At 39.2% G+C, this 25,867-nt stretch overlaps 1 protein-coding gene across 1 annotated transcript in view; it reads left to right on the top strand.

Moving 5' to 3' along the window:
- GYPC (glycophorin C (Gerbich blood group)) overlaps positions 1-17,853 on the top strand; it is a 37,726-nt gene extending 19,873 nt beyond the window's left edge. Inside the window, exons 2-3 of the mRNA XM_026852934.1 lie at positions 8,231-8,281; positions 12,066-17,853. Of these exons, the coding sequence (XP_026708735.1) occupies positions 8,231-8,281; positions 12,066-12,262 (248 nt within the window). The 3' untranslated portion in view covers positions 12,263-17,853. The remainder of the gene's footprint in view (positions 1-8,230; positions 8,282-12,065) is intronic.
- Positions 17,854-25,867: the final 8,014 nt, after the last annotated feature.

Genomic DNA, 25,867 nt, shown 5'->3' with positions numbered 1-25,867 from the left:
ATTAAATATCTGTTATCAGAGAGGACATGGGCCTAAAATAAGCTCTCAAGTACTGTGCTGTATGGGAGCTTTCAGGTTGTAAAATTCATACAACTTCTAAGGGGGAAATGCCATTTTAATGTTCTTACTGGATTCACTTTACTTAATTGCCATCAGAACTGGTGGCTGCTGTCAGCTACCCTGAGCTAAGGAGTCAAAGTACTTTAATGTATGTGTCTACTAAGTGCAAATTAAAAAAAGAGTATGTGGTTCAAACAGGAACGGGAATTGAGAGGGATGTCAGCTCTTTTGGGGGATAAACATAAAAGTTTGATTTAACTAAAAAATCTGTGGTTTTTCAGATTATATAACCCTTTAAAACATTATTTTCTTATCATCTCTTTTTTTTTTTTTTAATATAGAATGTCTGTTCAGTTTAAAAAGATCCTTAGTATTTACCTAAAATATTTTCCCAAATTTCATGAACATTTTCTCCTTGTCCCTCTTATCATTAAGGGATACCACATGATTATTTTTTGACAAGCTGATTTTTAATGTATCTCTCCATCTCTGATTTTCCCCAAGGCAAAGCACAATTCAGCTTCACAATAGAAGGAGAAACTATGTGAGTGAAGCCATTACTTCCTCAAACATTGGAAAACATATTTTCTCCTTCTTAGTTTATAACATTCTAGAATGGTACAAAAATATTTTGCTGACACTGTATACCAGAATCAAATGAGAACTGTTAAAATTATGTGGCAATCTTAATATAATTAAACTAATTTGATAATGCCTTTTTAACCTAACTATTTTAGAATGTGTAAAAAGTCTTGAACAGACTTTTATTTTAATTGAATGAGACTGGATTTTGTCTTCTCAGAATTAATTACTTGATAGCTAAAGTACTTGTTAGCTAGGATAACAAGAGGATTGGCCCTGGTGCATTTTAATTTTGTAAATATTTTTAGTCTGCATGATTTACCTTACATTTGAAGCATAGTCCATTTATTTACCCTAAAGATTATGTGGTGGTTGTTGTATGTCACCATTATTGTCCTTATAATAATTTAGTGTATAAATGGAAGCCAAATTATTCTGTCTCTTGTCCAGATTGACAGATGAGAAACTGCTCCTTAATTTTGAAAGAACAGCCTTGATGTGTTTCATTATCTAATGGGAGATGGTGATGGGTTTTTCAGTGCAATGTGTCAAATTGATGGGTTCAGGCTGATGACCCTTTGGGATAAGAGATGCCAGCTCTGGCAGGGCACTGCATGCTTACTGGCAAATATTAAAATAGGTAATAACTTCTTTTTAATCCAGAAAGGCCTTAGTGCAATGCCTCTGATATAATACAGGCCAGAGAGCAGCTCAAGCAGTTAATATCTTTTTAACATGAAGTTTTTAGAAGTTGGTTCAACTCATTTTTACACATGCAGCTGCAGTGAACCAGTTCTAACTATAGCTTGTAAATTAAATCAGTGTGCTAAGGTTAATAGATTAATGATTTTCTCATGAATGCAGTGTGTTGGCAAGGCACAAACATAAACCAAAGGGCAAGGAGGACATACCACCATTGCATAAACAATGGAGATGTTAAGCCTTCATTAGTTCTTCCATACTAAATGTGTGGTAAGAAATGTCTTGCATCAGTGATGACAACAGGGACACATTCAGACCTGCTTTTACACTCAAGAGGAATGATGACTTCAGAAGTGCATACAAAGAACAATAAGATCCCCTGGGAAAGGAACAGTTGTAATAAATACATTTTTAACTACATTATATTTCAAAAAATTAAAAATACAAAAGTTATAACAAATGTTTTTACCAGTTGCAAAAGCTTCCTAGTACATTCTGTTTATTCCTCAATACTTTCAGAATTTTATAATGTTTTACTGAACCCAGTCAAATACCTTTCTGTCATCTTCAGTGGAAGTAGTTAGATAGTGATTAATCTTTCTGAAACCCCACCTAAATTCTTTACATGATAAGACAGTCTTCCTTTAAAATTCCAACTTTTTTAAAAAAATAAGTCAAAATTGGTATCGTATGTTGTGCTAGGTCAATTGATACAACCCCCAAAATAGACAATAATTTACTAGACTCAGTATGACTGAGTAAACTGTATTTCATTAGTCGCCAGTTATACTTAAAACTTTCCTTCAAATGTATGAATGTATGAAAGAACGATCAATATAGTGGCAAAATCCTTCCCTAAATTCCATTTATATCTGACCTGAAGCATGAACTGGGTGTTACTCAGTTTGAACATCTCCCTTGTTTACTGAAAGTGCACAGATAGTACCAATATTTAAGACAAAACCATTAAACACTTAATAGTTGAATTCTAAAGACACATTTCAGGCTACAGAAGGCTTACACAGCACTTCCTACAACAACAGTCAATATTTGGGGTGGTTCTACAAAGCACATCGGTGAATATACTGAGATGAAGTTGGATTGTCCCTCACCTGGAAAAGTCCCACTAGCAGCAGTGTTTTTCATAAGGTGGTTAGGTGAGCTGATTAAAGATGAAATCTTACAGTGTGATTCCTAGTCTGCACACCTAGGAAAGCTGTAAGAAGGAAATGACTGCCCTAAGGAGCTCAGCTCGTCATTCACAGGGATTGAATGAATTTCAAGCACTTCTTATGCAATGAATAGGCACATCAAGAGAGAAAATGGGTTGCCCAAGAAAGCACTTAGAGACCTATTTGAGTGTAATTTAGCAGCCAAGACTTCATCTGAGATTGTAACCACAAGCAGGCAGCAATGGAGCATCATGATAAGAGATGGCTTAGGTTGCTAAGAATCGAAAGCACAAGCACGTGGATAGGAAAATCCTGAAAGGCAGGAGCAGTGCTGCCTGACTGGTGTTGAATGGCTTTGAAAAATGTGTTGTAAAAGCTGCTTATCACACATAGATATCTATATACTCACTCAGCTTGACTCGCCCACTCCAAAACAGCAGTATCACCCACAGCTGCAAGGAAACTGTGACAACATGAGCTGTAATCTTGGGCTTTTCTTTCTATATTCAGCACTGCTTAGCAGTAAACACTTGCCCAGCTTTAGTTTGGAGCATTACCTTAGTAAATGAGAGAGACACTGAGAAGTTTGGGGTAAGGTCTGCGTTATCCCATCAAATTTCTGTTGTGGTTGACACAGCAGAGATTTGGTAGTTTGCACCAGTGGGTTAGATGTGTCCTGTAGGATGATTCCCATGCATTCATATCAAATGTGCCAAATGGGGATCCTTTTGCAGGTCCAGTTTTCCTTTCATGCCTTTTCCATGTGTAAATCCATAACAAGCAAACATGTAGGTACTTAAATTGCTACTACCACGCTGACCGCAAAACCACTAAGGGTGCAAATACTAGATTTTTTCTGGAAATTCCTTTAGCGGGCAAAAACGATGCCTGAAAAATTAGAAAGCTTGAACCTCTGTAAATTTATCCCATGCGTCACTGACAGGAGCCACAGAAGCACATTGTATGCACAGAAGCACAGGTATTGTTTTCTGCAAGTAGCAGGATCTAAAATGTGTGCTTTCTATGCTGGATGGGAGAAGGTATTCTGGGAACAAATATACCCCTTCCCATCACCATGTAAGTTGAATGGTTTGTCACTTTGGATGTCTTAACATGGTTATTCTTCTAAAGTAGCTCACTGATAGGTCTTGCATTTTTATCAGAATTATCATAATACTTCGTGTTATCCTTAAAGATATGTTTCCTGGTGTTACAAAATCAGGCCAAAACCTCTACAAAGTTCATTTTGTCTTTGGTGTTGTAGAAAAGGCCTGGAAAGTAAGACTTGAGTAAAGCTCAGGTATGAAAGAAAGGGCAAATAAAAGAAGTTTCAAATTATTTTAAAGCCAGTGTCATAGTTTTTTGAGCCAGAAGTGACTTACGTCTTTTCATGGCTTAGATTTGTAATTTAAAGAACATTTTCACTGATGGACCAGCTTCCTTCAAAAAAATGCTCAGCCGAAATGGAATGGGATCAGTTTAAACTAGAAAAAACTATCACAATTAATAAAAGTCAAGTTTTATTAGAAAATCACACCTGGAGGAGATGGTTTACAAAATTTCCTGACAAATTTCCTGACAAATTTAGCAGAAAAAACTCACCACTGGCTACATGAACATAAAAGTTAGTTGTACTGGCTTTTCACCTTTGAAGTGTAAAGCCAGAGATCTGCTTGCAGTATTTAAGCCAGGAATATACCCCAGGCTTTCAGAGGCTTCTGCCTCCTCAGCATTATTTGATGGATGAGACTGACACAAGTAGCAATTGTCGTTCTATTGCAAAATTCCTTATCTGTAAGTTTATGGGCAGAACTGGAATTTGATGAATTTCAGGTCATGGTACAAAGTCATTTCTTTCCCTTCATTCTGGATTTTAGAAACATACTTTCCAATAACAAGCAATTTGATTTGTTTGTTCTGTTCTTGATTTAGTCAACCCATTCTGATGGCCAGAGATTTTACGAAAAACAAGTTTTCCCACAGTCTTTTGATTTCTGTGTGTCATGGTAACCAATGGCACTAAATAACAACAGTCTAGACACTTCAGGGATTGGATTGTAGCTATGGACAAGGGCCAGTGTAACAATGAGAGGAAGTTTTGTAAGGACAATTTAGCGGCAGATAACACAGAAGATGTCCTTGAAACAAAGGAAAATAACCAAAACAGGTGCAACAGCAGTTACTGAAACAGACTTCTGAGTGCTCTGCACACAAAAAAAGAGCAGAATAAAGAAGGTGCAAGAAGGCCAAAGCCTACAGCCATCGTTCAGCTGAAAATTCTTGCAGTATGTTGGATGTCTTTTGTGTCTCAGAAAATAAAGATTCAGTCCTACAGTAATGCAGTGTATTTCTCACGTAGACTGAGCTGAAGTTTGGAGAGACCATGTTGAGTTTCCTGGCCAAGCATGGATTCCTGTCTGAAAAGTGGCTGTTGTCTCACCCCTGCTCTGGGAACACAGCCTCATTTCATGAGCAGACGCCTTGAAATTTCCTCAGTCATATTTCATGAAGGGTGATACTGCTTGAATCTTGAATGACAATGATAGCTTCTCCCCCTGCCTAGCAATATCATGATACTGCCATGAATCACATAGCTATTTTTGGATAAAGTGATATTTCAGAGGCTGAGACAGGCATTGAGGTTCCCTTTCTCCCCTCCATTATCATTGCTATAAAATTGATCTGAGAACAGACCCTGGAAACTTCTGGTCATTAGTGTGTATTGGTTTTGTGTTGCAAGGTTTTGGTAGCAGGGGAACTACAGGGGAGCTTCTGTAAGAAGCTGTTAGAAGCTTGCCCTGTGTCGCACAGAACCAATGTCAGCCAGCTCCAAGAGAGACTCACCACTGGCCAAGGCTGAGCCCATCATCAATGGTGGTAGCACCTCTAGGATAACATATTTAAGAAGGGGGAAAAGCTTTGGTGGGCACCTGTTGTCCACCCTGTCCCCCTGCACCAGTGGTGGGGGAAGAAGTAGGCCCTTTAGGAACAGACTGCTCCAGTGTGGGTCCCCCACAGGGTCACAGTTCCTCCAGGAGCCTGCTCCAGCGTGGGCTTCCCACAGGGTCACAGCCCCTTTGGGCATCACCTGCTCTGGTGTGGAGTCCTCCCCCGGCTGCAGGTGGAGATCTGCTCTGCCATGGACCTCCATGGGTGCAGGGCACAGCCTGGCTCACCACGGGCTGCACCAGGGGCTGCAGGGGAACCTCTGCTCTGGTGCCTGAAGCATCTTCTCCCCCTCCTTCTTCACTGCCCTTGGTGTCTGCAGAGTTGTCTCTCATACATATTCTCACTCTTTCTGGCTGCATTTGTGTTGCACAGGTGGGTTTCTTCCCCCTTCTTAAACATGTTTTCCAAGAGTGCTACCACCGTCGCTGATGGGCTCAGCCTTGGCCAGCAGTGGATCCATCTTAGAGCCAGCTGACATTGGCTCTGTCAGACATAGGGGAAGCTTCTAGCAGCCTCTCAAAGAAGCCTCCTCTGTAGCCACCCTGCTACCAAAACCTTGCTACACAAACCCAATACATGGTGGTAGCTGCAATGTCCTGACACTCTGGATGATGCAGCAAAAGACCATGTGGGAGAACAGCAAGGCCATTCTGTGGTCAGAAGTTGACACACAAAGAAGTCACTCTCATGCTTGCAGTAAAATGGAAACTGGTGAGTGAAGCCACATCATGGTGTTAGCTGGTTGCTAAATAGCACAGCATCGTTATCTTAACCGATAGATCAGTGCCAACTACATGATAGCTTAATATGGGTCCAGCATTCTTCTGAAAACTTAGAAAGTGCAGTATGGAAATGGAAACTTTTCTGCAAAGTGATGCTACTGTAATCCATTATCAAAAAGCACTGTGGTGGCAAGTACTAGAGATAAGGCACCTGCTTGTTATCTGAATCTGAGAGGCACCTGGGAACGATAGGAAAGAGCGGAGAGTTACTCACATACCTTTTTATAATTAAAGGGATAATGATTTGATCTGGAATTAATGTTTGGAAGCAAGCTGTGTGGCTAGGGAAGCACTTTAGAATTCACACCTTCAAGTATTTGATTGCTGTAGAGGAGCCTGCTTTTTTGCCATGCAGCATATATTTGGTGTATAAAGAAATACAGAACAGTTTGACCTTGAAGCAATTAATCTCTTCTGAGGCACACGGGTTTTGAATGGACGTAGACATAATTAGAGTTTTTAAATTACACAAGGCGTGTTCAATCTTTCCATCAGTGTATAGCTGGAAAAAAATGTAGGAAGGATCTCTGGGGTAGAGGGAAGTATTCCTACTTTCTAGAAAAAAGATCTCCCATGTTTGGGAAGAAGGGGCTCCTTTGAATCTCAGTTCTTCTCAGTTTATTGCAATTTGATATAAAAGACCGGACATGAGTAAAGAGAAAGCTGCTGATAGTGTCTTATGTTTGCATCATATATCACATATTTAGCAAAAGGAGAGCCAGATATCAGTCATAGTGCCACTGTTGAATTTGTAGAAGGATTTAGAACTAGTATTTTTACCTTTTCCAGAGAAGTTTTCTATCCACTGTATTTACCAAAGGGAAATAAAAAAATACCTTGCATAAAGTTATTATTTGCCTTGTTCAGAAACCAATATATAGAATTGTATAAATAGTATAATAATAAACAAAGAAATGAGTTTCCTTCATAAACCTACATGGAAGAACTCCAGGAGTTCATCACCTTCTCAGTCATTCACATAATTCAGGACTAAAAGGGTTGATACCAATACTATGAAATAAGGAACAGAAAATAAGATCAGAATTGTACTCTGATCAGCCAAGGGGAAACTAGTGAAGAAATGCTTGTCTATATGAATTTACTTTCACTTAATTTCTATATCAAATAATAATGAGAGATAAATCCTCAGCATTTTTTAGGATATTTTTTCCTCTGCCCTTTAAAATACTGGCTATTCATTAGTTGTTTCGGATATTCTTAGTGTTATAATTAAGATCAAAATGTAATTCGAAGTCTAACAGCTTACAACTTTTCAGACCAATTTCTTACTTCTTAAAAAGACATGGTCAGGTACTTCTCTTTTGCATTTAAATTGTAAAGTTACTTCTTTTTTTTTTTTTTTTTTTTATTTTGATTTATCAGCACTGAATTCATACTTACTCTTAGGTGGGGACTATGTTTTATACCACTCATATAACAGGCTTGCCTTGATTCCAAATGTAGGTTTAAAAGAAAACAAAGGCTAAGATTAAAAACAGGATGCTACAGATAAATAAATACTAATTGAAATCAATAGAGCCAGATTAATTTGCATCAAATCAAGATCCAGACCATACTCTGAAGATCCATAAATGGGAACATAAATAGGCACCAATATTTTTTCCCCAAAACCACCTTTCTGAGAGTAATCACAGTACCTAAATGCTCTTAATTTAATCATTCACTGGAGGATGTTACAGGTAAGTGCTCATAATAAACAGTAGGTGTTTCCCTGAGGGCCATGATAGTTTGCATAATGTGCTAGCTATTTATTTTACAGTGTTATGGTGACAGAAAACTGTTACAGTACAGCTAACTCTAATGAGAAGTTTCATAAATGTCTTTTGCTAACAAGGTATCTTGTTTAAGTTCTGAGTTTCAGAGGTTAAAATAATACACCACCACCAGTACAGTTACTGCTGTTACATATGATCCAATTCCTTTTTCTTTAATTAACTTTGGTATGTTCTAATCTATTTATAGATGGAGACATCGAGAGCCCCACAGCTGGAGCAGATGTGGCTGTTATTGGAGGTAAGTAGCAGACCGTACTCAGCAGCACCATTAGAATTAAAACAGCAGGTTGGTTGATTTCTTGCATTTTGCAAAACCCCACTTTGCTGACAAGACAACAGGAGCGGCACAATTAGAGTTAATTAGGCCAGTGGGAAATCTGCTCCCAGAGGGGCTATTGGCAAGATAACAAGATGAGATAACGAGCATAAACCATATAGTGAACAGTACCACCCCCATCCATTCCTCATTTTAGGACAAAATACCTAACAGTCCAGCAGCAATGTCAACCTCTGATATTCTTCATTATTCACTGGGCCAAGATTTTCATTTAATACAGAACCAGTGTAGCACCTTTGATTTGAGTCATGCTAGCTCATACCAGCTGACCCTTTACTTTCACAGAATATACCACGGTGCATTTCCCGGCATTCCATTAAAGCTCTCTCATGCATTTAAACTAAATACAGTTGTCAGAATAAATGAGCAAAGCTATGTTCACAGAAAGAACCTGTCTTTTTATTTTTATTGTGTTTGTTCATTTCCATGCTAACACACTAATTTCAGTCATTCACAAGGGGGTATACCAATCATTAGTGCAAATTGGTGAGGTTCTGCTATATTTCCCTCAGGTCCCATCTCCTGTAACTTTAATTTCAGCTTTCTATGAACAAGTAGCAGGTAAATTGATTTGTACTTAGTCCCTTAGGCTTATTAATATTGTGCTACATCCAAAGCCTATTAAAGCCTCTTGTGTCAAGGGATACCAGTGAGGTCCTAAAAATTGATGAAGCCCCCACTGCAACTATGATATTATTGTAAACCTGAAATTCTTTCTATAAGCATTCTCATTTCTGTGAGCAGTAACTTCACTTTCCAAAACCAGGCACCATAAAATCTGCAGGATAACATTGCAGGCATATTTTTTAAGAGAGAGTTATCATTTTTATTTACAATGCTAATACTCATAGAATCATAGAATGGTTTGGATTGGAAAGGACATTAAAGATCATCTAGTTCCATCCCCCCTGCCATGGACAGGGACACGTTCCATTAGATCAGGCTGCTCAAAGTCCCATCCAGCCTGGCCTTGAACACTGCCAGGGAGGGGGCAGCCACAGCTTCTCTGGGCAACCTATTTCAGTGCCTCACCACCCTCACAACCAAGAACTTCTTCCTTATATCTAATGTATATCTACCCTCTTTCATTTTAAAGCCATTACCCATTGTTCTATCACCACATGCCATTGTAAATAGTCCCCCTCCTTTCTTGTAGGCCCCCTTTAAGTGCTGGAAGGCCACTAGAAGGTGTCCCCAAGAGCCTTCTCTTCTCTAGGCTGAACAACCCCAACTCTTTCAACCTGTCCTCATAAGGGAGGTGCTCCAGCTCCCTTTTCACCTTCATAGCCCTCCTCTAGACTCACTCAAGCATGTCCATGTTCTTCTGATGCTGGAGGCCCCAAAGCTGAGCACAGTGCTCCCGGTGGGGTCTCACGAGAGTGGAGTAGAGGGGGAGAATCCCCTCCCTCGACCTGCTGGCCACACTTCTCTTGATGCAGCCCAGGACACAGTTGGGTTTCTGGGCTGTGATCGCACATTGCTGGCTCATAGTCAGTTTTCCATCCATTAATACCCCCAAGTCCTTCTCCTCAGGGCCGCTCTCAATCCACTCACTGCCCAGCCTGAATTTGGTCTTGGGATTGTCTCAAGCCATGTGCAGGACCTTGCACTTGGACTTGTTGAACTTCATGAGGTTTGCACATGCAAACAAGCCTCTCAAGCCTGTCAAGGTCTCTCTGGATGGCTTCCCTTCCCTCCAGCGTGTCAACCACACCACACAGCTTGGTGTCATGGTCAAACTTGCACTCAATCCCATTGTCAGTGTCACCAACAAAGATGTGAAACATCACTAGTCCCAACACTGACCCCTGAGGAACGCCACTCATCACTGGTCTCCACTTGGACATCAAGCTGTTGAGTGCAACTCTTTGAGTGAGACCATCCAGCCAATTCCTTATCCACCGAGTGGTCCATCTGTCAAATCCATGTCTCTCCAATTTAGAGACAAGGATGTTACGCGGGACAGTGTGAAAAGCTTTGCACAAGGCCAGGTAGATGACATCAGTTGCTCTTCCCTTAAGCACCAATACTGTAACACTGTTGTAGAAGGCCACCAAATTTCTCAGGCACAATTTGCCTTTAGTGAAGGCATGTTGGCTGTCACCAATTTCCCCTGTGCCCTAGCATAGTTCCAGGAGGATCTGCTCCATGATCTTGCTGGGCACAGAGATGAGACTGACTGATGTTCCCCAGGTCTTCTTTTCTCCCTTTGCTAAAATGAGGGTTGTGTTTCCATTCTGTACATTCCCCCATTTTCATGCCAATGGAGTATCTCTGATCAGTTTAGTGATGCTGATAAATCTAAAGCTTTGGAGATACCCACTCCTGCCACATATCTTGAACACAGGGGACAGAAGAGATTTACTGTCTACATACCCCTCATCGTCTCCAGAATAGTAGGCATTTCCAGGGAGCAATTAATCTGACCAAATGTAGGAATTCAGTTCTAGAAGAGGAATTTACACACACACACACCCCTTCCACTGACAGTAGAGGAAGCCCAAGGGGAGTAACTCATATGGACCCTCCTGTCCTGTAGATGCCTACAATGGGTCAGACAAATTCCTACATATTGCATCTTCACAGCAGCTTCACACTCCAGATATGGATTTTCCTAGGAATGTCCTGTTCTGGTGCTTTTTATCGTCATGGAGTCATGTGAATATAGAATCAGCTCAGTATCATGTACTTGTACAGAATCACAGCTGAAGTCTTTATAAGCACATCCCAGCTATATGCAAGAAAATGTTAACAAAAATAAATACTACACTTATTGAATAAACTTCACAATACTTAATTTGTTTTCAGGATTCTTAACTGAACAATTTGATCTGGGATGAAGGGGATACAGCTTGTCATTTTTTAAAAACAACCAGGGGGTTGCCTCTCTTTTATGAACTACATTTCAGAATAGAGAAGGAAAAGAAGAAAGGGCTCTGGGAAACAAGGACACCCACTGTTCTCTGCACAACCACTCCTGGAACCTGAATTTGCTTTCCTTCACTAGGAGTGCTTCTGTTCATCGTTTAGTCCTATGCACATTGGGGTTACCTGTGGAAATTTTTGTCTAGTCAACACATTGATAGTAATTAGCCTTAGTCCAGTAGACAGGAAAGATCTACCCAGAGTCCCTTCCTTCTCCCATGTGTCACTTCCACATTCATTACAATCAGACTTTCTTAATTAGAGCACAGCATGAAATGGCAGCTTGCAAATACAGAGCAGAACTGCAGTCACACAGCTCCTGTTATTTGTTGAATGTCTCCTAAGAAATACTCACTGCCCTGTACTTCTCCTGTAACTGAGTACACTTACGGAGGCAGTCAGGTTGCCTGCAAACTCCCCTGGGTATCTGTTACCGGAAGGGTGAAAGAAACCTATTGGTTTTCCTTTATGTTCTCTAGTTCTCCTCATTCTGTAATGAACTTTTAACTCCAATGAGTTCAACTAAATCAAATGATGGATTTGAAAGATAGACAGTGAGAATTTGACCTGCATTCCTGCAGTATCTATGTCCCATATTGGTTTTTGCAGTGTCAGACTGTTCTGACAATGGACACTGCAACATGTGAGCATCCTATGATACATGGGCTTTTCCCTATCAAGTAATTCAAGTTGTGTTGTCTGCCTGTAAGATACTGCTCATATTTTGATCCTGACTGTTTAACTGGTCTCTTTCCTCTAGGTGTGATTGCTGCAGTGGTATTTGTTCTCATTTGCCTACTGGTGGTGATGGTCCGGTACATGTACAGGCATAAGGGCACCTACCACACCAACGAGGCAAAAGGAACTGAGTTTGCCGAAAGCGCAGATGCTGCTTTGAAAAATGACCCAGCTCTCCAGGAAGCAGTGGATGAGAGCAAAAAGGAATATTTCATCTGAGGGGCAAGGATTTCCATGGAGGCTTCTCCAAGGGAATCAATCAGAAATGCTACATCAACAGAAGTGCTAAGAGATGGATAATATGAGGATACAGGCAAGCATCCTAAACTGAAAAGTACCTCTTTACTTTTTTTGTCACTGGGTTGTTTCTTTTCTCTCCTGGTGAAGAACTAAATGCTGGGTACTTGCCTGTTGAAATTTATTAGCAACACAGCTGGTTACAGTTGAAATCAATATCAGATAAGAAGAAACAAAATCTCAGTATGAGTGATACACCAAAACCAGATAAAGATAGCAAATGTCAAGCCTTGACATTTGGTGAAAATAGCAGATGCCAATGGAAAATATCCTCTTAGAATTAATGATGCGTCCTATGCTGATATGATACAGAACTACCTGAAACTGAATTTCAAATGGTTACAGAACAAACATTAAACTAGATAAAACTGATGTAGCTGAAATAAAAATAGCTTTGTAGCACAGCTAACTCCCCCCTCCCCTTAAATGTGCAATTTTATTAGCACAGGGGACTTTGTTTTGTTTTTTGGGGGATTTAGATTGGGATTTTTTGTTAATTTTTTTGAATTTTATATATATATATAAATCAAAGACACTTCAAAGAAATAAACTGTTGGAAAACATGGGAAATGTAAGAATGAAGGACTTATTTCTAACTTGCTCTGCATGGCAGCTTGAGAACTGCAAAATGTTGGAATTTACAATGTAGCATACAATAGTCAGTAGACTTACAAATACAATTCCAATTAGTAAGCTCCCTGCACGCATGCATAAATAGGTAGATGTTAAAAAATAGAACATCTTGGTTTGAGCAGGACTTCTGAGTAAATGGAACTCAGCTAGATTTTTTTTCATGTAAGATATTTTTGCCTGAGTATTTATTTATTTATTTTGCATTGGAAAATTCTCTTGAATGCTAGCCAGCAGGATTTTGGATTTTTGCAGGGAGACAAATTCAGTTCTGGTGCAGATACCAACGAATGTTTTACAAATGCAACCATAAGACTGCCACTGTAAAGAAGTTTGTTCATCTGCATCCCACTGGCTTGTATGGATGTCTCCCTCTGTATGGACTCTCTATATCCTTTGCATTGTGCTAGCTAAGAGAATTACACCAACCATCAGTGCTTTATTTTTAACAAATAAATAGATTAGTCATGGTGGGTCACATGAAAACATCTTATTCCTTGCCTAAGATCGACAGTGATGAGTTTCTTTAACCCAGTAAGTTGTCTTCCTAACTGAAGCCCACAGTTATCTCTGCAAATAGGATAATTGTTCTTTTCACCTGCTCACCCCCAGCTGCAGTGGTGCACTGGACTACTGAAAATAGAGGGGGAGAAATACACTATAACAAATAAGATACTGATGAGCTCTGCTCAACTTTATGTATTTTTTCCTATGTTTTGATCTATATATGTGTGTACATACATATAAAGTCACCTACAGCTGTGCTTTCAAGACATTGTTGCTGATCACTTGTGCTCACTTCCTGGCACCAAAGCTTGGAAAGCTTCTGGATTCCAGTATCCATTACTGACACTGGCCACAAATATGCTGTAAGAGAATACAGATCTGAACAAGAAAAGACTCTGAGGACCCAAGTGAAGAAATGGGATATTTTTGTCTTTCAATCACAATCGCAGTCTTTTCTCAGTACTTGAAGGGGATGGACTCTGGTTTATTCTTAGAATCCTGATACCTATGATTTTGAATCTTAAATCCCTGCTTCTTTGCATTTTAACCAAAAATATCAAAATTGTGCCAAATTTACTAAATGCTTAAGATATTTTTTATAACATACCATTGCACAACCACATTGTATTCTGTGGCTAGTGCAATATAAAATGCCTAAACCCCAGCACTATCAGAGTTCAAATATTTTGGTATTATCTACATGACTTTTTATTTCTAAGATGCATTACTATCTTAATCTTTTTACTACTTTTGGAAAAGAATATGGTTTTATTTTTCTGGGACAAGTGTTGGAGAAATTCACTAATCTTAGCTGTAAGGTTGAATTTGTAAAACTGAAGACCCCTGACCATCCAGTTCAGTAAAAATGTAAATATTTCCTCTGAGGAGAGGATAAATGTGGTGATTTGAGCTCTGCTGCATCTCCCACACAAGACATGGAAACACCATGAACCATTCCTCCAGTTCTAGCAGGACCTATAGAGGGCTACCAGCCTTTTGTTCCCTGTTATATATTCAAAACCATGTGAGGTTAGCCTGGTTGTTAAAGAAAATTGACTTTAAAGGAAGGCATGAGGAACATGGGGAGTAAATTCCTGTCTCTCTCCGCAGTCATGAAATTCTATTTTTTGCAACTTGAGCCTTCTGCTTATAATTAGACAACTGTGTCATACCTGATACACAGGAGAACCTGAAATAGTGTCTCTTTTGGGGGGTGCGTGAGTTTTTTAATTATGAGGAGGACTTGAGACAGGCTAACTGTCCACATTGGAACATAAGGGCCAGATTTTCTGGTGGTGTATGAGTTAGTGGAGCTCAGCCAGTTCTTCTCAGTTCAGTCAACACCAGGCTTTGAGTCATTGCTTTCCCTAAATCTGAACTGAATGCAACTACTGGTCTTTGACTATATTCCTTCTTAGTAGCTTAGTTAAATCTCTTTATCCCATTTTCCCTATTCATCTAAGCTGACAAACAGTCCAAGCGTACAGCAACAGCTTCCCTATCGGTAATGAGCCACTTTGAATATTTGCAGAGCAGTGACTCCAGCAAGAGCTATGGTTTCAGTTAGTTTATTTTTTTTTACAGTGTTCATTTGGGTTTTAGGACTTTGTGTATTTAGAAATGACTCAAGCACGCTGAACAGAAGGAAGAGTTGGTTTGTAGAGATTTTCTGTCTATTTTTTTTTCCAGGACAAATTTTGCTTTGTAATGAAGAAAGCTCATGACATTTGATGACTGGCAGACTCTCATGTCCTCATCCTGCTATTTTTTACTCATACAATAACTCTACTGTCTTGATTCATTCAGTTTAGCTATAAAGAGAGTATATTATAAACTTCCTATAACTTTTAGGACTAATTAGCAACACATCCTTCTGCAAGCAACATGCTGTGCTTAAACAAACATGATGTACAACACCGAGACATCTCAGCTGGCAGCCATAGCTTTTCATCACTGATGATTAAATGATTTTTACAATTTGCTTCCTGAATAGGAGAATTAAGGAAACAGATTCTTTTTTTCCCCACATACTTTTATCCCGGGTCCCTCTACTGCTGTGGCCTGTTGTCCTGCGACTCTCTGGTGCCCCATCTACCCAACCATGACTGCTATTCTTGCTTGCAATCCCCAGGCTCCCATCTGGATCACTATCTGGATCACCACTGGATCACTCCCCTATGGCAAAGGATTGGCCATTTATTTATGTATTTATTTATCTATTTTTATCAGTGAAGATACTCTGTCCCTCTCTGCCAGCCAAGAACCAATTTTCAAAAAAAGTTTAGCTTTGGATTGACAATCCTGTGTCAAATTTTATCAAACCTGAGAAAGCTGACCTGAGACTGATCACATATGCCACATTTTCAGAAAACAGATCTAAACTAGCACTGCAAGCTCTGTAGTTAGTTAAATTTAGTGCTATAAATCTCCAGTGTGCACTAAACAAGGGAACAGTATGAAGATTCCTGATGCCTTAATGCCCTGTGAAAGCTTGTTGAATCACACTTTGCATAGAAAGCCACAGGTCCACATTTAGAAATATAAGTAATTTCTCAATGATGTAAAGGAAAGCTGTGCATCAAAATGACCAATATTTACTGGAGCTGGAAAAGAGAAGATAAAAAAGATCTTGTAGGAATACAAGACATTTTTTAACGATATAGGATATGACAAAAGTTAGTATTTCTTATTACATTGGTAAGCTTTAATTGTGGGTTCATGGAGTTTTCAAATTCTCTCACTGAAAAGAATCTTTGTTTGCAAAGGGAAATTAATCTCCTTTTAAACCATCTCTTCTTGTTTGGCTTTGAAAACAGTCTTCACAGATTCAATATTCTACCATTCTGCTTTAGCATCTGGAACTCAATTTCTTTGCATTTTTGGAGCATGCCTGTACAGTCCTGCCCTGCACAATGCTGACTGCTTGCCAATGTCAGCCCCTGGAGCAGCATTACAGCTCAGCAGAGTAATTCTGTCCAAAAGTGAGCCCCAAATGTGTATCTGGCCACCCATTACTGGTACGCATTTTTTTCTGGGGCTTGGCTTCTATCATTCCAGGTTTTCCTGAGGTCCAGTGTGCCATTGAACATTAATGCAGTCCTGCAGAGGATTTAATCAGCCACTAGTCAAAGTAACTATATATGTATTTTTATCTTTTTTAGAACAACAGGACCAAATAACTTTGGGAGACTATCAGAACATCAACATTGATTTTTCTGTTAAATCAAATCTAGGGGTCATTGGGGGAACACCAGGACAGAAAACCGAAAAGGACTGTTCCCTTTCAGCACAGAATGCAGACAAGGTGCTGAAACATTTTTAGCTGCAGGATAAGTAGGATAGCACCACTAGCTACAGCCTGTGAGGATTCCTCACAGAATACAGGAAACACTGAGACAAGACGTAAATCAGTAAAAAGATACATGGTAGGAGAAGGCAATTAGATGCCAATAGAGATGGAGAGTAGTTTTTCATCAAACAAAATAGATATTGCTGTTTGGAGAAATCAAAGTGTATTTGTTGAAGGTAACTGCTGACAACAATTTTCTTTGAATTATATGAGGTGTCTGAATACCTTGCATGTGCAAGTCCCATCAAAAAATGCTGGTAAATACACAGCAAAAGGGTATTCACTTTAAATGTATTAAGAGATGTTTATTGCATTTTCTAAGATCTCTCAGTTCTTCACATGAGAAAGCTTTGTGTATTTAGAAAATGCAGAACCTTCACAGCAGCAGTTCTTATAAGTCAGAAGACTAAAGAACCCCTGGATAAGCAATGAACACACATCTGATGCCTGGAAATTTAGGTAGTTAATAAAGGAAGCTAACAATACCAAAGAAAAACACATATCGTGAGTAAAAATTCCAACCATATTACAAAAAAATGAAATGTTTGTAGTAGTAGAAGTACTTCTCTAGTTCAAGATGGTGATATTGTCAGTGAGTGGAAATAAGGAATCCTTATTCTACATGACTGTTCCCTGTGTCGTTGGGATAAAATCCCACTGAATTCAGCAGAACAAGAATTTTGCTGACTATATCTATCCTTCCTGCAAAAAAATTGTATTCCGACCCATGTCAGAAAGAAACACAGTAAATTAAAGTAGAAATCTTTATACGTGCTGATCTTTCAGCATATCCTCTTGCCTTCCCACTGTTCTTCTGTTGTTTCAAACTCTATGTATGGCAGAAAGTATCTGATACATTCTATTAAAGTCTATTTGAATTGCAGCATTGCTATGACAAGAATAGAGAATACAGAGCATTCAAAGCTTACTGCTGATTGTATGTTAAAGCTGACTATAATGTTTGTATTTACCAAAGCTATTAATACTTTGCTGGTGTAAATCTACTATATCTTGAAAGGGGGGGGAAGCAGCTAAAATATGAAGAAACAAATAACTTTACAATTAAAGTTGTCATTTTCAGCATTTAAAAGACTGTTCTCATATTTTTTGTTTTCTTTTAAAATACCATGAACTTTTAGAATTGCCAATTATATTGTTGTCATAAGAATGTAGATCAAAAAGGAATAGCAGGCTAGAATTTTTCTTAATAGAGCATGCAAACCCTAAAAGATATACTGCTGGTGTTTGCATCAAAAAAAAAGGAAGAAAAAGCTTTTGATACATCTGAGAAGGAGTAAAACTTCAAATAAGAAATCAAACAATAATTCTCTCTGAAGGAACATTACCTTGTGAATGCCAGTGTGGATCTGTACACCGGTCTATTATCCTAGGCACAGTATTCTTAAAAATTCTAGGCAGTCTTGCACACATCTAATGGGTCTTTACTGATGGATGGCCTGCCTTCCACCCAGCTGCTACCAAATGTGAATGCTTCTACTTTATTCTTCATACTTTCTATACAATTTCTCTTTTATCTTTATATATCGATAGTTAAAGAATATTCAGAGGCTATGTCTAGTATAATATATATTGTAATCTTGCCACCGTTGCTCCTTTTTTCAAAGATTATTGCTGTCAGGGGGGAAAAAAAAAAAAAAAAAAAAAAAAAAAAAAAAACCAAAACAGTAGATCTTTAAGTGATATATTATTGGTTCAAAATGGTGCTTGAAAATGGTGAAAACCTAGAGTACCAGAAGGACAGTGGATCATCTAAGTTTTAATATCTGTAAGTGGAGAAGTTGTGGTAAAACCAGCTCTTCCAATGGGCCTTTCATGTGCCATAGGACTTTGATGTGTACAACTGTTTGGAGGCCAGCAACAGTCAAATGGTTCATAAGTAACGTTCTTGATGGGATGACAAGCAGAGAGGTAAGACTGCTGAAGATTAGACCCTGGATCCTCCATTATTAGCCAACCTTGTCCTTGACTGCATATCCCATCTGACAATGGGATTCAGTGTTATTGGAGCTGTTTTAGTAACCTAAATCTGTGATGGCTTTTACTGTAACCAGTGGCACTGCATGATATGGAGATTGGCCAGTGGTTGTTTGCTGAGGAATAATGAAAGTGTGTTGGAACCAAATTCATCCTTTATGGATAACGAGTAGCTGACAAGCTTACATCAGTAGTTGACAAGCTTACAGCAAAAACAAAGAGATGAATAAATGAAAAAAAAAAAACCACAAATAAAGGGAAATACATGAAAATAAGACTTTTCAGCAATATGTGTAATCACATAGCAGGATCTTATACATATGTATGATCTGCTTCACACCTCTTCTATCATCAGTGCTGAACCTAAAGTCTCAGTACAGGATATTTTGACTACACTGAGAAAAAACAGGGTCCAAACCTTGCAGTAATGAACCTGCTGCCCACCAAAGATTTTGATTAACATTTCTACTTCAGCTTAAAAAAAAAAAAAAAAAAAAAAAAAAAAAAGGTGTAAAAAACCCTTTTGCAGCCAGTCTTGCTAGGGCCAGTCTTGCTAGGGCTACATGTAAAGAGGTTTCCTAATTTCTGATGTTAGGCTAATGACCAGGAAGACCTGAGTGGTCACTGAATTTCCAGCATCTTTGAAAGAAAGTATTTAGTCTCCCTGAGGGATTGCTAGCAGATTTACTTGAAAGCCCTTCTCAGTGTGACATATGGATATGCTGATAAAATGCAACTCAACACCACATTCTTGGTTACTGGGACAATCATCCTTATTCATTCTAACACCTAATGGAGTGATCAATAGCATTTTAATAAAGTCTGCTGTAAGTCGTATTTAACTCAAATAAGATTTTATATTGTATTTCGATTAAATTACACTTTCAGTCGTTCTTTACTGTCAATTTCTGCTTTCCTCTCCATTCATAAATTTTTGTTTCAAAAATGCATGTATGACCCTCAGGGCTCTCCATACTTTTTCTAATATTCCTGTAATGTTATGCATAGATACAGCCTTGCACTCAGAAATTCTTCTATAGAGCTGAAATATCACCATTCCCTTCTGTTCAGCAGTAGCACAACTCACCTACCAGACCAGAAGTTGAAGAACCAGAAAGATTATTACATCTCTCAGTTTTCTGGTAAAGGGATAAAGACTGTTGTTCCATGAAGGGAGCTCAGGACTCTCTCAGTCTTTCTTCTTGCATGACATGATTCATGCTTCTGACACGAGGACATAAGAAAGCAGAAAGAAAAATGAAAGGCAGAGCACAGAATTAGGAACAAGCTGATTCCTCTGAACAGCAAGGTGCTGAACACTTGCTGAAAATTAAGCCACAAGAATTAGTCATAGAGACTTGTGCCCAGGCCCCAAATAATTATTTTTCTTAGTCTTCACATTCAATACCTCTCTCCCCTTCTTTCCCCCCAAAAATATCTGACAGTTCTGCTTAAGTTTAACCAGATCTCTCATCTCTGCAGCTTTACTGACTGCAATGAAAAATTAATTACAGACCCAAGGAGAAGAACAAATAGTTCAGGATCAGATTACTTTAAACCTTATCTGACCTACCAAGTCAGCTTACTCACTGTCCCACTTGGAGTTATAAGTTACATGGATTTTTAAAGCCTGTCCCATTTTTTTCATTTTGCCCCAGCCTTCCAGTCCAGTTTTTGTCCTCTAGTGCTGTAGTAGTAGGAAGTTTCTTATTAGATTATGGCTGACCTTTTCATAGATTAAATCTTCAGGGGAGGGAGGGGATAGTTGTTGGTTCAGTTGTGGGGTGTTTTTTCCTTTACAAAAAAACTTTTAACTTGACAAAACAGTTTTGTCAAACTCCATTCAGTAAGGCATTTCAGTAAGGAAGGTAATGGCAGTTGTGAGTGAAGGTCACGTTCCCAAAGGTCAGCCTCCCTACCCAAAGCAGAGGGACACTGAAGATCTAAAAGAAAGCATTACCAGAATATTGTTCTGACATGGATCAAAATTACCTTTTCTATAAACCAATTCTTGGCCAAAGTTTAATTGTTTTTGAAAAAAGTTAACCACTTAACTCCTCATAATTGTCTCTTCTCTGCAATAAAGAGTAAATAAATAATCAATTACCTAAGGAAAAAGCGTTTTCAATCAAACAAATGAATAAGAGGTTATTATTCACTAAAACAGTTTATTTTCCATCGGTTCTGTGCTGTATAGTAAAATTTGTTAATAGTGCAGAAAGGCAAAGTAATATTTTTGTTTCATCTTCCCTCTGCAGTAACATTCATGTGTCATTTTCTCTAATAAACATTTTTCTTGTGCAGTGTCTTCCCAGGTCTTGCCCTCTCTCTCTCCATGCATTGGGTTAAGGTGGAGCTCAGAAAATATATATAATCATTCATTGCCTATCTCTGAGCACAGGCAGGAGTTCACATCTTCCAAGGGCTCTGTTTTGTTTTATTGGTATTATTATGGAAAATTAAACCCCTGAGAAAATGCTATAGAGTTTCTTTAAATTGTGTATTTAACATGTATCTCTGTAGTCACTATCCAGACTATCTGCAAGAACATATCCTTGTTTTTATTTGCTAACAATCTTCCAACATTGTCTTCTCCACCCTGTTGCTGTGAGTACAAGTTTTAAGTCTGTATTTATCCAGTCTTAACTCTCAGCAGTATTCTTCCAGAAAGCCTGAGAAAATTACAGCATCATCAGTGTAAGGCTTCATAAGGATGCAGTTGGGTCATGGTACATGACATGGTACATTCTGTTGCTAGCAGTCAGGTTGTGGGATGTTCATTTCATTTTAGTTAACATCGTCAAAGCTGACTTACGCTTTCCTAACTAAAGCTGGTTCTGAAGAAAACCAGAAAATCCTTTGGATTTTGCAAGTAAAGCAAAAATCTCCTGTATCTTGGGTAAAGCTCAGTGATTCCTAACAATAACAAGTTTGGCACTCTGTTGTCTTCCACAAAGGTGAAGACTTCTTCTGCAGTTATACATGCTGGTACCTTAAAAGCCACTGGTCATAAAGAGAACTGAAACTTGACTGTTAAAGCTAAAAGCAGGTTCTCCAGATTTAGCTAGGCAATTAAAAGATTCCAGCTGAGACTGGTGACTCTCTCACATCCTTAGTTGGTCAGGAATACTTAATACACAAGAGATGTGTTGGCATAAGCTTCTATTGGGATAACTTAGAAAAATTACAAGTGACTTCCTGCACTTCTCTATCCAATAGATCATGATATATACTCAGTGAGTATCCCTTTTCAATAAAACACAAATTTCAGTTCTGTCTGCTCCAACAACAAATTGCATGAATATTTTGTCCCCCTGCATCTAGAAAATAATTTTTAGGAGTCTCCCTTCAGCTGTACAGTATCTTATAGACCATTGTACTGGGTCTGGCTGAGCCGGAATTACTTTTCCCCTGTAGCAGCCCTCGTGGTAGACTGTTTTATGTTGGGAGCTGGCAGGGTGTTGATAGCACATGGTGTCGTGGCTACTGCTGAGCGGTGCTTACACAGCACCAAGGCTCTTTCTGACGTTTCCCCCCTCAGTGGGATGGGGTGGGCAAGATCTTGGGAGGGGACACAGCCAGGACAGCTGACCCCAACTGACCAAAGGGATATTATATGACATCATACTATGTGACGTCTGCTCAAGTATAAAGCTGGGAGAAAGGAAGAAGGGGACAGGGTCATCCTTGGTCCTCCAAGGCAACCACTACACGTATCGGAGCCCTGCTCCCTGAGAAGGCCTGACATTGCCTGTTAATGGGAAGTAGAGAATAATTTTTTTTTTTCCTTCCGCACGTGGACCTTGGCTTCACTTTGCTTATATTAAAACTGCTTTTGTTTTACCCACAAGGGTTGGTCTATCTTATTTTCTTTCTCCTCTTTGCCCTGTTGAGAAAACAAGGGGAAAGGGGGGGAAGTGATAGAATGACTTGTTGGGTACCTGGCATTTGGCCAAGGTCAGACCACCACAACCATATAGGGGCACCACAAGCCCTCTAAGAGTTATGGAGCAGAAAAATTACTTCCCCAAAAGAGCAGTTACATTTGCCCATTATAGTTTATTTGTTTAGCAAAGTCCATCAGAATAAAAATTATTTGTTTCCTGAGAGTTATAAAGAAAAGAATGAGTATTTGAAATATCCATTTGTACTAAATTCATGACGAAATCGTTAAGTGTTGCCTTATTTTTCTAGTGGTTTCTGGAGTAACAAGGATCCAGCATTCTTATTAAAAGTATTCCCATATGAAAAATCCACTATTAGCTAAAAGCAGTTGACATGCATTGTCAGTACTGCAGAGCTCGAGATAAGGACCCTTGCCAAGGTGAACAACTTTCTAAACGTATCAGCTGGTAGACACTTGGGGGCATAAGACTGACCGACTTTCAAGCAAACTGGGATTGTTATGATTTTGTGTGTACTTCTAGTTAAGGACACTGGAATGGGGAAAATCTGTAAAGAAATCAAGGACAAAAGCAAGCAGCCAGACCAATAAGTCTATGGGGTGAGTTATCCAGGGTGATATGGCCAAGATGGCATTCTCAGCCAAAAAGGCAACAGAGCCGACAAACTGGGAAATCAGGAATAAAGGACTTCAGTAGTCCTACAAGCAAGGCATCTGAGTGTGTCTTGATTTGCCCTGGGACTTCAATAAAGTGGGGGGGTTGTGGGTTTTTTTAACAGTGGTATCGCTTAGCTGGTGAAATTCCTGATAGGAGTAAAAGAAAATAATCACTCCAAAGGTACATAGGCTTCTGCTCCAGAAGAATATACACAGCTTCTGGGATACAGAACATTTACATGCCCATTCCGTTGCCATGTCAGTGGCTGCTAAACTAGTGTAATCCAAATGATATTTGTATCTACAGGCAACGCCTGAATGCAAAAAAGCGGAAATAAAAAGATCTCCATACCTTGGAGTCTCTGCCTGTGTTTCTGTGTTTCTGTCTGTGTTTTCTAGGTTCTTGCTGATGGCAAGTGAAATAACAAGACATCTCTTATGCTTACTCTGAATGACATCACCTGACTGCACAACACCTCATTGAAACAACCTTGCAGACCACGGAATTTCATATTCCAGCTAACAGGACAAGATACCAATACAAATTGTATTTCTTAAGGTCTTTTGCAAAGCCAGCGTAGGGAAAGTTAAGCTTTGCACCGCTGTACCTGTTAACACCAGTGGGAACAGGAGATCAGGAAATTGTTTGTATCCCCGGGTGTGTGTGTCCTAATTTTGGTTGGATTATTTGACAGAGCTATAAGCAAATGCCTCAGTTAACTTCATAAAAAGGAGAAGCGTCTAGAGTCACTCCAGCCACCCCAGACTTGTGCAGCTTTTTGTGGCTGTGGCTCTGTTTCAGAGCAGCTGCTTCATTTCACAGTTACCGCAAGGAGCTCCGCTGTCTCACCCCTCTCAGATCCGCATGCAACCTCAAAACCTCCCCATCAACATCTGCTGCCAGCTTGTGAGGGCCATCAGCTACAGACAAAATGCTTTCCAGAGGGTCTTATCACCTCTGATTGAACCAAAAGAAATGGACTTTGCAATAACATTAACAACAGCTGAACGAGGCTACAGATGCTGGGCAGAGTCCATAACTCGCAACAGCAGCTGGATTGGATGCTGTAAAACCTGTAGGCTAAAAATGCTGTGTTGGTGGGTGAACACACAAACACATGGACCTGAGCAGGCAGATGGGCTCTACCCTGGTACTTTGGGAACAGTGGAAAGTGAATTCATATTGCCTAGCACCTGCACTTTGTAAATACAGCTATATACTTGTGATTCAAGAGCAGCCTGGCCACAAAGACAGGCTGAATTAACCCAGCACCTATCTGTGGTTGTTCAAACTCAGTTACAACAGAGTCTGAGAGAAATCTCTTCTGACAGCTGAGTCAGATAGGAGTAGGAATTGATGATAATCACTCACTATGAAGATCAAGCTGTGGATCTCACAAATATTTTATTGCCCTATAGCACAGAAAACCTCTCCTTGAAATTCTCTGCACCTGCACACTAAGGGACGAAGTCCAGGCAGGATCTCCCTGTAACAGGCTGTTTTCTTGTTGTTTGGATCCAGGGTTTCAGCTCAGCTCACAAGCAGCTGGTCTAAATTAACACAGATCCCTTGACTTCAATGGAGCTACTTTGACTTAAATAAGCAAAGTAAATTGGTCAAGTATCTGATACATGAACATGTTGAACATTGAGATCTGGATGAATAGTTTTTGAAAAGGCTTGAATCCAGGACTTAAGTCTGAGTATATTTTTTATTAGGTTTCCAACAGCAATTAATTTTGCAATAGGTAAATTTGAGAATTAAAATTACCACATACAAATAGCATTTTTGAGAGCAGAGGGATCTGTTCCTTTCTAAATTATATTGGCAGAGTCTTAATTTTGCAGAACTGATGGTTTTTGTTTTATCTTCTCGGTACAGTTAATCTGACAATGTGCTACTGTAATTATAAGCCAAGGCAAACTTGCTTATATTCTAGGGAGAGTATTTTTTAACAGAACAACAACAAAAAAAGAAGAAATATGCTATTGTGTATTAATGACTTCATTAAACAAATTTCTCAGGATTTTGGGAGGGGGACTGAAGTGATGGGCAAGAATTATCTTCAAACATCTGGGAGCAGAGCACAGCTGGCTCTCTATTGGAGCTTGGCACTCAGCGTGCTATGAGACATACTTGAGTACATAAGAGAGGCTCTTATAAGCTGAATCATTTGGGCAATTAACACTCAAAGCAATTTTCACACAAGCCCTTGATATATGAAATTTGAGTTTTCCATAAGTGACAGTCAGGCTTCTGTACGCAGACAGCTCCAGCTTTGCTGTAGCACTTCAAGGTTTATGAAGGGGAAAATGCTTTCAAAGATGGAAGGTGCTTTAAACAAGTTTTTCTGTTCATTTAAAAAGGAAGACTTACTGACAGTGTTTTACTATTATGGGCTTGTCCAAAGTTAGTTACCTCACAGAAATATTCATATCAAGGGGAGAAGTTTGAAAGTTCTACATTGCAAGCATATATATCTTA

The sequence above is a fragment of the Athene cunicularia genome (assembly GCF_003259725.1).
Source record: "Athene cunicularia isolate RWA chromosome 7 unlocalized genomic scaffold, athCun1 chr7_part1, whole genome shotgun sequence".
NCBI classification, from domain to species: domain Eukaryota; kingdom Metazoa; phylum Chordata; class Aves; order Strigiformes; family Strigidae; genus Athene; species Athene cunicularia.
Note: the sequence above shows the minus strand (reverse complement) of the source record. Positions and strands in the feature narration are given on the sequence as shown.